Consider the following 16,747-nt stretch of genomic DNA (forward strand, 5'->3'; position numbering starts at 1 on the left):
GCCCTACTAATGTGTGAAAGTAAACAATTTCTGACCAACTGAATGCCCTACCAATGTGTGAAAGTAAACAATGCCTGACCAACTCAATGCCCTACCAATGTGTGAAAGTAAACAATGCCCAGCCAACTCAATGCCCTACCAATGTGTGAAAGTAAACAATGTCCAACCAACTCAATGCCCTACCGATGTGTGAAAGTAAACAATGTCCAACCAACTCAATGCCCTACTAATGTGTGAAAGTAAACAATTTCTGACCAACTGAATGCCCTACCAATGTGTGAAAGTAAACAATGCCTGACCAACTCAATGTCCTACCAATGTGTGAAAGTAAGCAATGCCTAAGGCTGGGTTCACATTACGTTAGTGGCGTCCGTTAGACGGACTACGTTACACCGCGGCATAAACGCGGTGTAACGTAGTCCGCTAAGGCCGCCATTAATTCCTATGTCAGATGCATCGCTAGCGCACGCCCACAATGGGCGTGCGCTAGGGATGTGCCATCATTGAGTGACAGACCCTGAGACGCGGGCTGCAGCGTTTCCGGGTCCGTCACTGCTAGCGCAGATAGAGCTAGCAGATGCTCTATCTGCGCTAGCGTGCTGCCATACCGGCACTTGCGTTTACAGCGGCCCGTTACCGTATGTGTTGAACGGGCTGCTGTAAATGCAATGTGAACCCAGCCTAACTAACTAAATGCCTTACAAATGTGTTAAAGTAAACAATAACCTATCAACTCAATGTCCTACCAATTCAACTTCCCCTGCTGTTTTAGGCTATGTGCACACGTTGCGGTTTTTACCGCGGAACCGCAGCGTTTCTGCAGCTGCGGGTCCGCAGCAGTTTCCATTGCGTTTACAGTTACATGTAAACCTATGGAAACTGCAATCCGCTGTGCACATGCTGCGGGAAAAAAGCGCAGAAACGCAGTGGTTTACATTCCGCAGCATGTCACGTCTTTGTGCAGAATCGCGGCGATTCTGTACACATAGGAATGCATTGATCCGCTTACTTCCCACATGGGGCTATGCCCACGATGCGGGAAGTAAGCGGATCATGTGCAGATGGTACCCGGGGTGGAGGAGAGGAGACTCTCCTCCAGGCCCTGGGAACCATATTTGTGTAAAAAAAAAAGAATTAAAATAAAAAATAATGATATACTCACCTCTCAGCGCTGCATGCGGCCGTCCGGTCGCAGGGTTGCTGTGTGAGCAGGACCTGCGATGACGTCGCGGTCACATGACCGTGACGTCACGAAGGTCCTTCTCACACAGCATCTTTGGAACCGGACCGCTGCGTGCAGCGCCGAGGAGATCGGGACATCAGAGGGTGAGTATAAACATTTTTTATTATTTTTAACATTACTATTGATGCTGCATATTCAGCATCAATAGTAGGAGTAAACCCGCAGCGGAAACCGCGAGACAAACCGCGATAAATCTGCAGGGGAAACCGCAGCGGTTTTGCCCTGCAGATTTATCAAATCCGCTGCGGAAGAACCTGCAGAGGACCCTCCCTACGTGTGCACATAGCCTTAGATTTGCAACTATGCATTTTTTCATGAACTCATGTAACCTTAGGGTGGAAGCAAAGCTGAACTTTAGGATCTCGAAAAACACAGCAAAAAATGTAGCAAGAAAAGCAGCAAAAAAAGGCATCAAAATGTGCATTTTGGCTGCAGCTTTTTACTGTAAAGAGATTAGGTTTTAGCTAAAGACAAAAATGCAGCAAAAAAGCAATGTGTGAACATAGCCTTAGGGTACACAGGATAGCATTTTGTAAGCTTACAATGTTCAATATAATAGGTTACAGTTTTATGTGGCAACCCAATAAATAATTATTGGGATAAAGCCTTTAGGAAAGCTTTCTATACCAGTCATGTTAAAACGGTATTTAGGTTTCAGCAAATAATTACATAACTTTCTAATATTATCTCTAATATAAATTAATACTCTGATTTGCAGACATTCAGTAAGAACCTTTGTTTAATTCCAATGACTAATAAGGTGGCCCAGTCAAGTGCTTTGAACGCTCAGTGCAGGTGGAGCAGAAGGAAGCCACTTTACCTAACCTGCCAAATGAGAAGACTACCTGCATGACCGATCTGATGTAGAAGGTAAGTATATGTATAAGTGATGTCCATCTGTGCATGTGTATATATGCATATCTACATCTGGTTTAATATGTGAGTGTTTGTCTTCCTTTGTGTGTATGAATAATACTCTGTAAAGAGAAGGAGACATTTTTCACCATCATTTCTAGGTAGTACTGTGCACAAGTTTCAGACAGTTGTGGAAAAAATACAGTAAAGTAAGAATGCATTCAGAAATAGAAGTACCGTATCAATTGTATTTTGTTAATGGAAAAAAATAAACTAAGTGAATGAACAAAAGAGAAATGTAAAGCAAATCTATATTTGGTGTGTTCACCTGCTGCCTTCAAAACAACATCAATTCTTCTAGGTAGACTTGCACACGGTTTTTAAAGGAGCTCATCACGGAGATTACTACAAACTTATTGGTGAATTCCACCAAACATTCTGTGTATGAAGCTTGGGCAAATCCTTCTTTCTCTTTATGCAATCCCAGACAGACTCCATGATGTTAAAATCAGAGCTGTGTGAAGGCTGTAACATCACTTCCAGGACTCAGAGCACAGTTGTTAATGACATTGGGTAAATATTTGGGATTGTTATCTTGTGCAATTATGGGTGTCTGTAGACAATAGCGAAGGATGGTACCGTCTCCGTGGAAGTTTGTGGCTGCAAATGGAGTTGTGGATGTAATCAAGATTAATGGTGTAATCAGTTCTGAGAAATATAAGTAGATACTTACACCTTATGCAATGTCATCAGGGAGTCACCTGATTGACTCCAAACAATGACCTCAAGCATACAGCCAGTGTCATTAAGAATTATTGTCAGCATAAAAAAGAACAAGGGAACCTGGAAGTGATGATATGGAAAAATAGACAGAGGCGGCGTCACCACCCCGTTCACCCGGGCAAGTGCTGGGCTCTGTACAGATGGGGGGCCCAATCCCCGTTGGAGACACCACCACGCTATGGGGCCCATGAGTCAGGGGTGACTGATGCAAGAGATGGCACCACCACCCCACACCTTAAACTGTTTTCAATACTCACCTCTCCCCATTTCCTGTTGCTCCGGTCTCCTCCAGCATCTTCTGACTCTCTGTGATGTCTCAGTGCAGAGAACAAGTGCAGAGAGTCAGTAGAAGCTGAAGAGACTTAAGCAGGAAAGACCAGAGCAGTGGGGAATGGGGAGAGGTGAGTGATTATTTTTATGTCTACAGCAACACATTGGGCCATTATGCTGTATTGAGCAAGATAGGGGGCCATTATACTGTATGTAGCACTATGTGGAGCCAATATACTGTATGGGGCAGTATATTGGGCCCATTATACTGTATGGAGTAATATATGGAGCTATTACACTGTACAGAGCACAGATGTGGGGCAATTATACCATACGGAGCACTATGCGGGGCTATTATACTGTAAGGAGCACTATGTGATGGCCATAATACTGTATGGAGGACTATGTGGTGTCCATAATAATGTATGGAGGACTATGTAGTGCCCATTATACTGTATGCAGCAATATATAGGGCCTATATACTGTATGAAGCAATATATGGGGCCCATTATACTGTATGGAGCAATATATGGTTCTATTATACTGTATGGGGCAATATATAGGGCCCATTATACTGTATGGAGAAATATATAAGGGGCCATTATACTGAATGGAGCAATATATGGGGTGCATTAAACTGAATAGAGCAATATATAGGGCCATTATACTGTATGAAGCAATATATGTGGGGCCATTATACTGTATGGAGCAATATATGTGGCCCATTATTTACTGTATGGAGCAATATATGGGGCCATTATATTATGCCCATAATATTGTATGGAGGACGATGTGGTGCAAATTATACTATATGGAGGAATTTATGGTGCTCATAATATTTTATGGAGGAATATGTGGTGCCCATAACAGTGTATGGAGGACTATGTGGTGCCCATAATACTGTATGGAGGAGCATACTGTCATGTCTGAAATGATAAGTCTGCAGTCTTTCTGTAAGACTGCAAATTTTTGATTCCCCAGCGCACACAATGATTCACCAGTTTCTTAGATGCTGTAGAATTTACAAGATATATCATTCTTGTAATGTAAGAAGTGAAACCTTTGGCTTTGTACTATACTTATATTTCTCTGCTGTATTTGTGCATCATCAATCGTGGTATGTGCTAAAGGGGCTCACTGAGACTGTTTCGTCTGGGGCCCACGAAAACCCGGAACCGGCCCTGGACACAGAGCAATGATCTTAACATTATTGAGTCTGGGATTACATGAAGAGACAAGCCTCCATCCACAGAATATCTGTTTGTTTAGAACAACCTACCTGCAGAGTTCCTTCAAAACTGTGTGTAAGTGTTCCTTGACGAATTGTTGGGAATAACAATAAATATTGATTATCGTTAGATTTCTGTTTTATTTTGCATTTTGTTAATTAGTAAAAATAAACTATTAATGCTTCAATTTTTTAAAACATTCACATATTACAGTAGTTACTTTCCAACTTTCATGAAATGTTTGGGAGACTCCAGGCAAAAAAGGGGAGACAGGAAGAGTCAGGAAGTCATCATCTTTTCCTGCTGTGCCCAGCTACTGAGTTACGCCACAGATTCACAGCTCTTGTGGTGAAGAAGCCATGTCAGCTCTGGACAGAGCCTTTTCTTCCCTAGTAGAGGAGGGGCTTCCTTGTCTTTTGAGGAGATTTTACACGGAAAAACTTTTCACCAGATTTTTGCAAAGGTAGTTTATTTACTAAAATCAGATTTATTTTTTCTGAGTAAAAAGGGAGAAAATCTCTGCAGTGTTTCTCAGGACATCAAAATACTGGTGTGAAAAATAATTATTAAAATATTGAATAAGAGATTAACTAAGTAAAATGTTGCTTAATTACTGCGAATCAATGTGAGGCTGATCAAATAATTGTAGTTAGCTTGTCCACCCTTTAAAAGGTTCAAAAGTGATATGATCCAATGTAAGAACTGTTAAACTATTAAAGAGTGACTAAATTGTTTTTTAATTCAATTATTGATCAGCTTTTCAACAGTTACAGAGGGTGAAATAAGTATTAGGCTCATCAGCAATTTTCTAAGTAAGTCTATTTGTAAAGGTGTTATTGACATGAGATTCTCACCAGATGTCAGTAACAACCCATCCAATCCACACAGACAAAGAAACCAAACCATAGATGTCCACAAATGAAGATATGTGGAATAACGAGAAATGACACAGGGAAACATATTGAACACAATTATTGAAATGTATTTCACACTTGGTACAGAAGCCTTTGTCAGCTCACAGGGTTGCGTGTATTATTCCTGTAGTAGGTTGCGTGTATTATTCCTGTAGTATGGTTGACATTGATGTTCCACATTTGTTTTCATCTCCCTGTTATTACATGCAGAATACATGTCTGTCTAGTTGTGCTACTGACAAACCAGAAATGTGTAACCAATCCCGCAGCCGAGAGAGGTCTCCATTATTTTACATTGTGAGTATAATAAAGCTCATTTTTCTTCTCTGTTGTGCTCCAGGCTCTTCGCTTGATGTAACAAATAATTAATGATAATCCAGTTGCCGATGAAAATGAACTGAAATTTAGTTTACCAAATGCTGAAACTATTCCACTATTTTGGATGCTTTAAACATTTTGTCTAAGATTGTTCATAAAAAGAAGGGTTTTTATATACAGCTCTGGCAAAAATTAAGAGACCACCACATCAAATCCCTGTCATGGGCAGCCCAATCTCCAGACCTGAACCCCATTGAAAACCTCTGGAATGTAATCAAGAGGAAGATGGATAGTCACAAGCCATCAAACAAAGAAGAACTGCTTACATTTTTGCACCAGAAGCAGTGTGAAAGACTGGTAGAAAGTATGCCAAGACGCATGAAAGCTGTGATTAAAAATCATGGTTATTCCACAAAATATTGATTTCTGAACTCTTCCTGAGTTAAAATATTAGTATTATTTTTAAATGATTATGAACTTGTTTTCTTTGCATTATTTGAGGTCTGAAAGCACTGTTTTTTTTGTTTTGTTTTGTTTTTATTTTGACCATTTTTCTTTGTCAGAAAAAAAATAAAAATTAATTGCTTGGAAATTTGGAGACATGTCAGCAGTTTATAGAATAAAAGAACAATTTACATTTTACTCAAATATATACCTGTAAAGAGAAAAATCAAACTGAACATTTTGCAGTGGTCTCTTAATTTTTGCCAGAGCTGTATTTTCCATTTTAATCTCATACCCAAATTACAAGTAAGAGTGGACTAACAAGCATATCTAATTATGTAACAAACATGCAATCATTTTAACTCACGACTTTTGGATTTTTCATTTTCTGCTTCCCTTCATCCCAGAGCCACTTTAATTTTTTTCAGCCAATAAGGCCATGTGAGGAATTGTTTTTTGGGACGAGTTGCACTTTTTAACGACACCATTGGTTTTACCATATAGTGCGGTGAAATTGCAAAACAGTGCAATTACACAATTGCTTTTTTCTCTTTTTTTACCAAGTTTACTAAATACTAAAACAGACCTGCCACTATGATTCTCCAGGTCATTACAAGTTCGTAGATATCAAACATGTCTAGGTTTTTTTTTCTAAGTGGTGAAAAAAATTCCAATGTTTGTAAAAATAAAAAAAATATATAGCGCCATTTTCCAAAACCAGTAACGTCTCCATCTTTTGGGGATCTGGGGCTGGGTGAGGGTTTATTTTTTGAGCGTCATTTGAGTTAACTTTTTTATTTATATGATTTTGGGGAATATATGATTTTTTGATCGCCTGTTATTGCCATCCATAATTCTGGTGTTTTGATTTTTTTCTCGCTATGACATTTATCAATCCGATTCATTTACTTTATATTTTGATAGATTGGGCATTTCTGCAGCGATACCAAATTCAGAAATAGTCCAGCATACCCCTTAAAAAAAAAGGAGTAAAAGGGGTACGCTTTCACCAGTTTACATTATATAGACAGACTATGTGGTCTTAAAGCTATGGTGTGCACTATTTGTTCCTGGTTTCCTCTGTGATTTGTTACATATCTTCTCTAACCACACTTGTGTTCTATTATGCTTACAGAGAGTTAATCAGGAACAAATTCCAACACTGTCTGGAGCTCTCTAACATTATTAATTTATTTTTGTGTCTTAAATCACTTTGCATAGCACAATTATTTTTGCATTTTGCCCTTTATTTACTAATCAGTGCTATTTTGGCAATAATCCCTGTATACATATTATTTTATAATGTGTATTAGGTAATATCTATTCTCTCCAGACTTAAGTGCTTATTATTTGTCCAGTGTTTGGCTTTTTCCATTTCTGCATGGTTTGTGTCCATCTCCAACAAAACATTTTTTATGAAGTTGTTTTTTATTATAAATTTAAATAAAGATTATGTCATTTTATGATTCCTGTCTGGAGGACCTTTGTTCTTTCATATTAGTCTAAATCACGGTCCTCCGTGTTTTATTATTGGGGCATCTTTTTCATGGTATCATGCCAACCCATTGGCATTGTGCAATCATGTGACGGGCGCCGATGGGCAGACCTTTTGAAGTGCTTCCGGTAAGTGTGAGTTAAATGCCACGGGCAATGAGGATTTCACCCGTGGTTGTTAGGGGCACATGACAGCTGATCAAATCAGCTGTGATCATCTGTGATGTGCTTGAGAAGATGCGGGCTCAGCCAGAGCCCGCATCAAAGGGAGGCAAGATACCTATGATATACCTATACATCATAGGTCATAAAGAGGTTAATACGATATAATATCTAATAATTACATCTGATATTACTTCAGTGCCAAAAAAAATTAGATAGTGTCATGTCTGCCTGAGGCCACCAGCTCAAAAAGGCTGCCATGGACTAACCTGGCACAAGCCACTCAGTCAGCCAGACTCCAGAAAAACCCCAATACTCTTTAACCCCCTATACAGGGATCTGGTTTAAAACAGGATCCAGTGGATAACTACCTTGGAAGAGCTGTTGTCAGCATGTGCGAACCAAAGGTAAAAATGGTCACCAAGCAGGGTCAAAGCCAAGAGTGTGTTCACGTCAGGAACAGAAACATAAAACAAGTGGCTAGCTGAATATCAAGCCAAGGTCAAAGAATGGGAATAATCAGGACAAAACACAGAAGAACAACACAGAGGTCTAAACCAGGATAGCTGAACCACTGACTGGAAGTGGGATAGGGCTTAGGGGTTTATGCAGAACAGCCCCACCCAGTGCTGACAGCAGATAGAAAGCAAATCAACAAGATTAACTCTGTAGGTTCCGGACTGGCCAGAGCCACAAGTCCAAACCTGCAAAAACGGCGTGGCACCATTGAGGGGGCAAAGAAGAAACCAGCGCAGATGTTACAGATAGGATCAGCTATAAAGTTAATTAGAAAACTAAAACATCCCAGCACTCATAAATCTTTAAGTACAAAACCTTTGTGGGTGCTATTCCCATCAAAGCTCAGGTGTTGGCACTGCACAATATACAACCAGTGACTGGGCAGAACCTGTAAGTATGCTGTCAAAGGTTACTCTTGCTGTCCTCCAGACTCTCCCGTTTTTGCACTCCAGCACATTGCTAGAATTATTTGTATTACTTATAAAGGACCATTAATTATGCAGCACTTTACAGACAGTCTAGAATACCTATCAGAATATCTGGAGTGTGGGTGAAAGGGCTCAGTCCCACTTGCGATCAAATCGGACAAATGGAAACTGATTTTTAATTGTTATTCTTTCATCGTGTTCATTAAAATTTATTTTACAGCTCGGATTGGATCACAATTGGACTGTAAAAAAATTGCAGCAAGCGATTGTAAACGGAAATTGGATTGCATTCACAAATAGAAGTCAATGGGTGTGATAAAAAAAAAATCGTACAGCACTCGGACCATGCGTGTGCCATCCGATTGTTACACCCCATGTCCTTTAAAAAGCCGGCAATTAATCTGCCACGTACAGTAAAATCACAACGTGACCCGAAAAAATTGAATAGATAGAATACATATGTTGTGCTCAAACGTTTCCATACCCCAGCAGAATTTTTGCTTTCTTGGCCTTTTTTCAGAGAATATAAATGTTAACACCAAAACGTATTCTCTACTCATGATTAGTGGTTGGGTGAAGCCATTTATTGTCAAACTACTGTGTTTTCTCTTTGTAAATCATAATGACAACCCAAAAACATCCAAATGACCCTGATCAAAAGTTTACATACCCCATTTCTTAAAATCATGTATTGCCCCCTCTAACATCAATGACAGCTTGAAGTCTTTTCTGGTAGTTGTGGATGAGGTTCTTTATTTTCTCAGATGGTAAAGCTGCCCACTCTTCTTGGCAAAAATCCTCCAGTTCCTGTAAATTCCTGGACTGTCTAGCACGAACTGTGCACTTGAGATCTCCCCAGAGTTGCTCAATGATATTGAGGTCAGGAGACTGAGATGGCCACTCCAGAACCTTCACTTTGTTCTGCTGTAGCCAGTGACAGGTTGATTTGGCCTTGTGTGTTTAGGGGCTGCACGGTGTGGATCCCGGTGTACCACATTATGGGTAAGGAACAGTAGGATATTGGATGGTCTGATAGTTACAGGGCACGTTGGCTCTAGGCACTGATTATTTTGCTTACTATTCACCATTCTAGTACCTTGTTCTTTTTCCCTTGACAGTATGAGATTGCACTATGCACTTTATTTGTATAATTAATGATGTGGTATTATTGGGTATACACACCGCTATCTACCTTACCTCTTTGCTGAACACGTCCCTTGTATTGTTGTTCTATTATATGTCATCTGTAGTTAAATGAATGTTATTATTTGACTTTATGGAATAAATTCATACATTTTTAGTATTTTGGATTTAAGCTCCATTTTTTTTCCTGTTTTGAAATATTCTCTGGTGGAAACTGCCTGAAAAAGTTGTTCTGTGCACATAGCCAGTTTCTGCTCTGAAAACTCAGCAAAATGGTTAGGGGCCTGCACACACAGCCTTTTTGCTGAATTTCTGGATTACAAACTGAGTGGAAACTCTAAAATTTATTTTCTGAAAACTCAAAGCTTCTTAAAAAGTCAGTTTCCTCTTCCAAAACTCAGTGAAAAGACTCAGTGTGTACATACTCTAAAAAAAAAAAAAAAAAAAAAAGGAGAGTTCCCTGTAACGGTTTCAGCTTCAAAACTAATGGGGACCAATTCATCCATGCTTTCAAGCCAAAAAAGTGGAGTAAAAGTTGCAAAACATTTTGCAGAATTGGGCAAAAATTAAGCGTTTGGCATTTTAACAGCACTTTGAATCAGCGATGAAGAAATGAGAGGAACTAGGTCATGGTTATGTCTTTATACAAGAAAGACTACTCCAGTTCTTAACTGGAGTAGCTTTTCTAATGTGACACGGAGTAAGATGGTGTCCCACTATCAAGATCTACAGCAATATAATCAGTGTATATAGGATAATTTTCTTGTCCCCCATACATAAAGAATATGCATCCTTAAAATTAATAAAGCTCAAAGACATCATAGAGCAATAATGTTTTAATTCTAGATTAGAAAAGTGTTTTACATACTAAGTTGCATGCGGAATCCAGAAGGTTTTTCAGATTGGATCAATGACACTTCAAGCATGGATCACAGGTTTTAAAAATTTTGAACAATTGTTTACAGTTTCTGATGAATAACTGGTAAACTTAACCACTTAGTGACAGAGCTAATTTTGACCTTAATGAGCAAGCCAATTTTTTCAATTCTGACCACTGTCACTTTATAAGGTTATAGCTCTTGAACGCTTCAACGTATACCACTGATTCTCAGAATTTTTTTCATGACATATTGTACTTCATGATAGAGGTAATATTTCTTTAATATGACATGCTTGTTTATTTACATAAAAAATGGAAATTTGGCCAAAATTTAGAAAGTGTTTCAATTTTCAAACGTTTAATTTTTGTGCCCTTAAATCAGAGAGTCGTGTCACACAAAATAATTAATAAATAACATTTCTCACATGTCAACTTTACATTGGTATAATTTTGGAACCATCATTTTCTTTTTGTTAGGAAGTTATAAGGGTTAAACATTGACCAGCAAATTCTCATTTTTCCAACAAAATTTACAAAACCATTTATTTTATTGACCGCATTTTTGAAGTGAGTTTGGGAGGTCAATGTGACAGAAAATACCCCAAAGTGACACCATTCTAAAAACTGCATGCCTCAAGGAGCGGAAAACCAAACTCAATAAGTTTATTAACCAGGTTCTTCACGAGAACTAAAGCAATGTGGAAGAAAAAAAATGAACATTACAAAAAATGTACTGTACTTTGAACCCAAACTTTTTTATTTTCACAAGGGTATCAGGAGAAAATGGACCATAAAATCTGTTGTGCAATTTCTCCTGAGTACGCCAATACTCTGTATGTGGGGGAAAGCCCCTGTTTGGGCGCATGGCAGGGCTCAGAAGAAAGGAGGGAGCATCGTTTGACTTTTTGAATGCTAAATTGGCTGGAATCAAAGGCGGGCGCCATGTCTCGTACCCCCTGATGCACCTAAACAGTGGAAACCTCCCAATTCTAACTCCAACCCTAACAAAGCCCTAACCCCAACACACCGGTATCCCTAATCCCAACCCTAAACACAACCCTAACCCCAACACTATAACCAAAACCCCAACAAAACCCTAACCCTAGCCCCAACCCTAACCCAAACCCCAACCATAGCCCTAGCCCAACCATAACTCTAGCTCTACCACCAACCCTAACCCTTGCTGCAAAGAATGGAAAAAAATACATTTTTTTATTTTATTATTTTTACCTAACTAAGGGGATGACAAAGGAGGGTTTGATTTACTATTTTTTGTTATCACTGTGATAGGGTCTATCACAGTGATCAAAATGAACCAATAGGAAGAATCTCCTATTGTTGCCGGGTACTGGCTGTCAGATCTTGATAGGCACATTGCGGATGCGCCTGCCATTTTCTTCCAGAAAGATGATGCTGAGGGCCATGAGACGGAGATGGAGGGTCCAGGGTTGGCAGAGGTACCAGGTGGGCTCAAGGCACCCAATTTCTCTATCTTCTGGTATGCTAGATCATATCAGAGGAGAGAGAAATGAATTGAAAATCGGGACAAGACTGGGGATGGTAAAAACCATCCTGACTCATGTTCTCGGAGATTTTACAACGCTGGGGGGCACTATACACTTATTTATCAGCACCGATAAAGAGCAGCGCTGAGGAATAGGCCCCTTAACTTCCACCATTAAAAGGCGTATTGGCGGTCATTAAGGGGTTGAAAAAAGGAAAAAAAAACATCCCCCAAAACTGCAGTCAGCCAGCATAAAGTCCTGTCCTGTCAAAGAAATTTGCTCCTAAATTTGTTGGTCTGTGACGGTCAAGCCCCAACTACCAGTTGCATGGAGGATTAATAATTCCTACCATTCCTGTCTTTTCTTAAAAGGGGATGTCTAGTTCTCAGTACTTCATTGAAGTTGATTTGGAGGAGGTCAAGGAGTATGAAGTGGAAATACCATATATACTCGAGTATAAGCTGACGTGAGTATAAGCCGAGGCACCTATTTTTGCCACGGAAAACTGGGTAAGCTTATGACTTGAGTATAAGCCGGGTATGCATTGTCCCCCTCATCCCTGTCCTGCTATGCGTGGCTCCCCCTGTCCTGTCCTGGTATGTAAATATAGGTAAACTGACTGAACAGCAATCTAGTCTGAACTGGCGCATAACCAAAAAAGACTTAGATTTACTGTCCTGCTATCCGTGGCTCCCCCTATCCTGTCCTGCCATGCATGGCTCCCCCTGTCATGTCCTGGTATGTGGCTCCCCCTGTCTTGTCCTGGTATGTGGCTCCCCCTGTCCTGTCCTTGTATGTGGCTCCCCTCATCCTGTCCTGGTATGTGGTTCCCCTCATCCTGTCCTGGTATGTGGTTCCCCCATCCTGTCCTGCTATCTGTGGCTTCCACTATCCTGTCCTGCTATGCATGGCTCCCCCTGTCCTGTCCTGCTATGCATGGCTCCCCCTGTCCTGGTATGTGGCTCCCCTCATTCTGTCCTGGTATGTGACTCCCCCTGTCCTTTTATGTGTGGCTCCCCCTGTTGTATTCATAGCTCACCCAGTCCCGCATTGCTCAGCTCCCCAGTCTGCATGGCTCGGCTCCCTAGTCCCACATGGCTAGGCTCCCCCATCCCCCATGGCTCGGCTCCCCCCTTCCCCTGGTTGTATGCATGGCTCGCACTGCCCCTCCTCCCCGTCATACTCACCCTCCTTGCGCCCGCATCTCCGTTGTCCTGGCGCCGTCGGCTGTCCTCTTCTCAGCGGTCACATGGTATCGCTCATAAAGGTAATGAATATGCACTCCACACCTATGGGAGAGGAGACGCGTCCATATTCATTACCTTAATGAGTGGTACCACGTGACCGCTCAGCACACGAGAGGAGAGCCGCTGGCGCCGGGTCAACGGAGATGTAGGGACGGAGACGCAGCGATGGAGGGTGATTATGTTTTCTGTTAGCCGGTGGCTGCAGCTGCACTGGGCCACAGCCGCCAACTCCTGACGCTGCTATGCTGCTCCCCTTCCCCCACCAGCGTTCTGGACAATTGACTTGTGTATAAGCTGAGGGGGGCGTTTTCAGCACAAAAAATTGTGCAGAAAATCTCAGCTTACTCACAACTATAAACTGTAGTCTTGGGTTCCAGACATGTCAGTAGTCGATCCGGAGGAGAAGTCCTGGGTTGATATGCAAGATTTGCATGCGGGTCGAATAGTGAGTGAGTTCTGTCAGTGGCGTCAGATGTTGGGGTTCTCAGTGTTTCCAGTGGCCCCCTATAGAAGGGGGGTATGCTTATAGGTTTGAACCATTGAACCTGAGCTTTGTGGTCAGCTTCTCTGTCTAACAAGCCACAGCAGATACACCTTTTCTCCAGGTTTTTAGTTTTGGTTATCCTTGCTTCAGTCTTTTTAGGGTATCAGGTAGTATTTATCTGTCCTGTCACCTTTCAGGCGCAGCTTTATATACTTTATTGCATTAGTTTAAACCAGTCAGTGAAAGACCAGCTAGAGATTCTCTCTCTACTGCTTATGTTCTTTACCCTGCACCTATCTTCTGTTTCATTTACGGAAGTAGGAGGCACATTCGCTAACAGTATGTACTTAATACTTTATTTTGTGGTTTGTTTTACTCACTCTAGAATGTCTTCCGATTTCAGCACACTTTCCCTTCTGTAAGTAATTTGCACTCTGCTCTGCCCTCTGGTTCTTTAGGAGGAATGTGAAGTGCTTGATGGCCTTTCAGGCAATATTGGTCCAAGTTAGGATCATCTAGTCTGTGATTAGGGCTATCTCAGCTCATGCGGAAACTAGGGACTGTGGGGTCAGCATCTCTACTCTGTACAGAAACCTGTAAGGTCAGTTGAAGGTTTTAAGGGTGCTCAGCATTTTTCCCGACTGAGTTGCTACACTATCATAACAGCACCTTATGTGGGAAAGAAACCATCTTATCAAGGCAAAAGTAAAACGGATTTTGGGCATCCCAGATTTCTAAAGATATCATAGGGCGGCACAGGCCTCGCAATATTTCCCCCCTCGTTCTGCTTCTTTTGATGCAGCTCACTACCCTAATACACAGAGTAGTGCAGCAAGTGGCATCAGATGACAGGAGACAAGGAGGAGATTTTGACAAGAGCATTTAGACAGTGCTTGCTCTGGGAAGAAAACACTGACAATCAGAGGTGAAGTAAGGGCACCAGTTTGCAAATGAGAAGGCAAAACTGCGCCAAACTTGTAGCCACGCCAAGGGTGCACCAAGCCTCCTCATTAACATATGATTTAAAAGTTATTTTCTAAGGCACTGTACTATTAACAGGTACTGTGCTAGTTGTTATAGGGGCTAAGTCTCCAGCATAGAATAAGCCATCAACAATGCATTTTGGGGGTGACAAATTCCCTTTTAACAACCAATCTACTCTCTTCTTAGTAGTTAAATAAGTTTTTTGCTTCACTTCTGTTTTACTTTTAAAATGTTGACAAACTGAAAAGATACTGTACTTGGTGAATACTTTGCTGATTTACACCTTCCTGAGGCAAATGTACTTCCCCTTATTTAAAGTTCTGTGTGTTTATTCATTTTTATGGTTCATTAAATTTTTACCTTTCCTTGTGCACACATCGTTCCATCCAGAGGAGGTCCTTTTTTTGTTTTACAAAAGTAAGGGTTATCAGGGTGACTGCACCAGAGTTGCTTGCAGGGGTCAAATGTTCGAAACTATGGAGAAAGTCAAATAAATAGAAAAATTATGTTTTTCATAATCATAAATCTACGTGGAAGAAAAGAAATTCCAACATCACAATCGTCAGTTAAAATAACATTATTAGATAATTAAAAAAATCGCAACTCCTATGCCGAAGGCTTGCTGCACAAAGTCTCCTCTTAACAGCTGTTGTACAGATGTGTCTACTGCTAGAACTCTGTGTGGCATTGACCTAGTCTCTAATCTGAGCTGCTAACTTGCAATTTCTGAGGCTGGTGACTCCGATAAACTTATCGTCAGAAGCAGAGGTGACTCTTGGTCTTCCTTTCCTGGGGCGGTCCTCATGTGAGGCAGTTTCTTTGTATCGCTTGATGGTTTTTGCAACTGCACTTGGGGACACTTTCAAAGTTTGCCCAATTTTTCAGACTGACTGACCTTCATTTCTTAAAGTAATGATGGATACTCATTTTTATTTACTTAGCTTCTTTTTTCTTGCCATAATACAAATTCTAACAGTCTATTCAGTAGGACTATCAGCTGTGTATCCACCAGACTTCTGCACAACACAACTGATGGTCCCAAACCCATTTATAAGGCAAGAAATCACACTTCTTAAACCTGACAGGGCACACCTGTGAAGTGAAAACCATTCCCGGTGACTACCTCTTGAAGCTCATCAAGAGAATGACAAGAGTGTGCAAAGCAGCCATCAAAGCAAAAGGTGGCTACTTTGAAGAACCTAGAATATAAGACATAATTTCAGTTGTATCACACTTTTTTGTTAAGTATATAATTCCACATGTGTTAATTCATAGTTTTGATGCCTTCAGTGTGAATGTACAATTTTCATAGTCATGAAAATACAGAACAATCTTTAAATGAGAAGGTCAGTCCGAAAAATTGGGAAATCTTTGAAAGTGTCCCCAAGTGCAGTTGCAAAAACCATCAAGCGCTACAAAGAAACTGGCTCACATAAGGACTGCCCCAGGAAATGAAGACCAAGAGTCACCTCTGCTTCTGAGGATAAGTTTATCCGAGTCACCATCCTCAGAAATCGCTCGTTAACAGCAGCTCAGATTAGAGACCAGGTCAATGCCACACAGAGTTCTAGCAGCAGACACATCTTAACAACAACTGTTAAGAGGAGACTTTGTGCAGCAGGCCTTCATAGTAAAATAGCTGCTAGGAAACCACTGCTAAGGACAGGCAACAAGCAGAAGAGACTTGTTTGGGCTAAAGAACACAAGGAATGGACATTAGACCAGAGGACATCTGTGCTTTGGTCTGACGAGTTCAAATTTGAGATCTTTGGTTCCAACCACCGTGTCTTTGTGCGACGCAGAAAAGGTGAACGGATGGACTCTACATGCCTGGTTCCCACCGTG

At 40.9% G+C, this 16,747-nt stretch overlaps 1 protein-coding gene across 2 annotated transcripts in view; it reads right to left on the reverse strand.

Annotated features, from left to right (window-relative positions):
• LOC143776550 (A disintegrin and metalloproteinase with thrombospondin motifs 2-like) overlaps window positions 1-16,747 on the reverse strand; it is a 793,125-nt gene that overhangs the window by 343,967 nt on the left and 432,411 nt on the right. For both annotated transcript variants that reach the window (XM_077266022.1, XM_077266023.1), the window contains exon 10: window positions 15,263-15,376. In XM_077266022.1, the coding sequence (XP_077122137.1) occupies window positions 15,263-15,376 (114 nt within the window). The remainder of the gene's footprint in view (window positions 1-15,262; window positions 15,377-16,747) is intronic.

The sequence above is a fragment of the Ranitomeya variabilis genome, chromosome 5, assembly GCF_051348905.1.
Source record: "Ranitomeya variabilis isolate aRanVar5 chromosome 5, aRanVar5.hap1, whole genome shotgun sequence".
NCBI lineage: Eukaryota > Metazoa > Chordata > Amphibia > Anura > Dendrobatidae > Ranitomeya > Ranitomeya variabilis.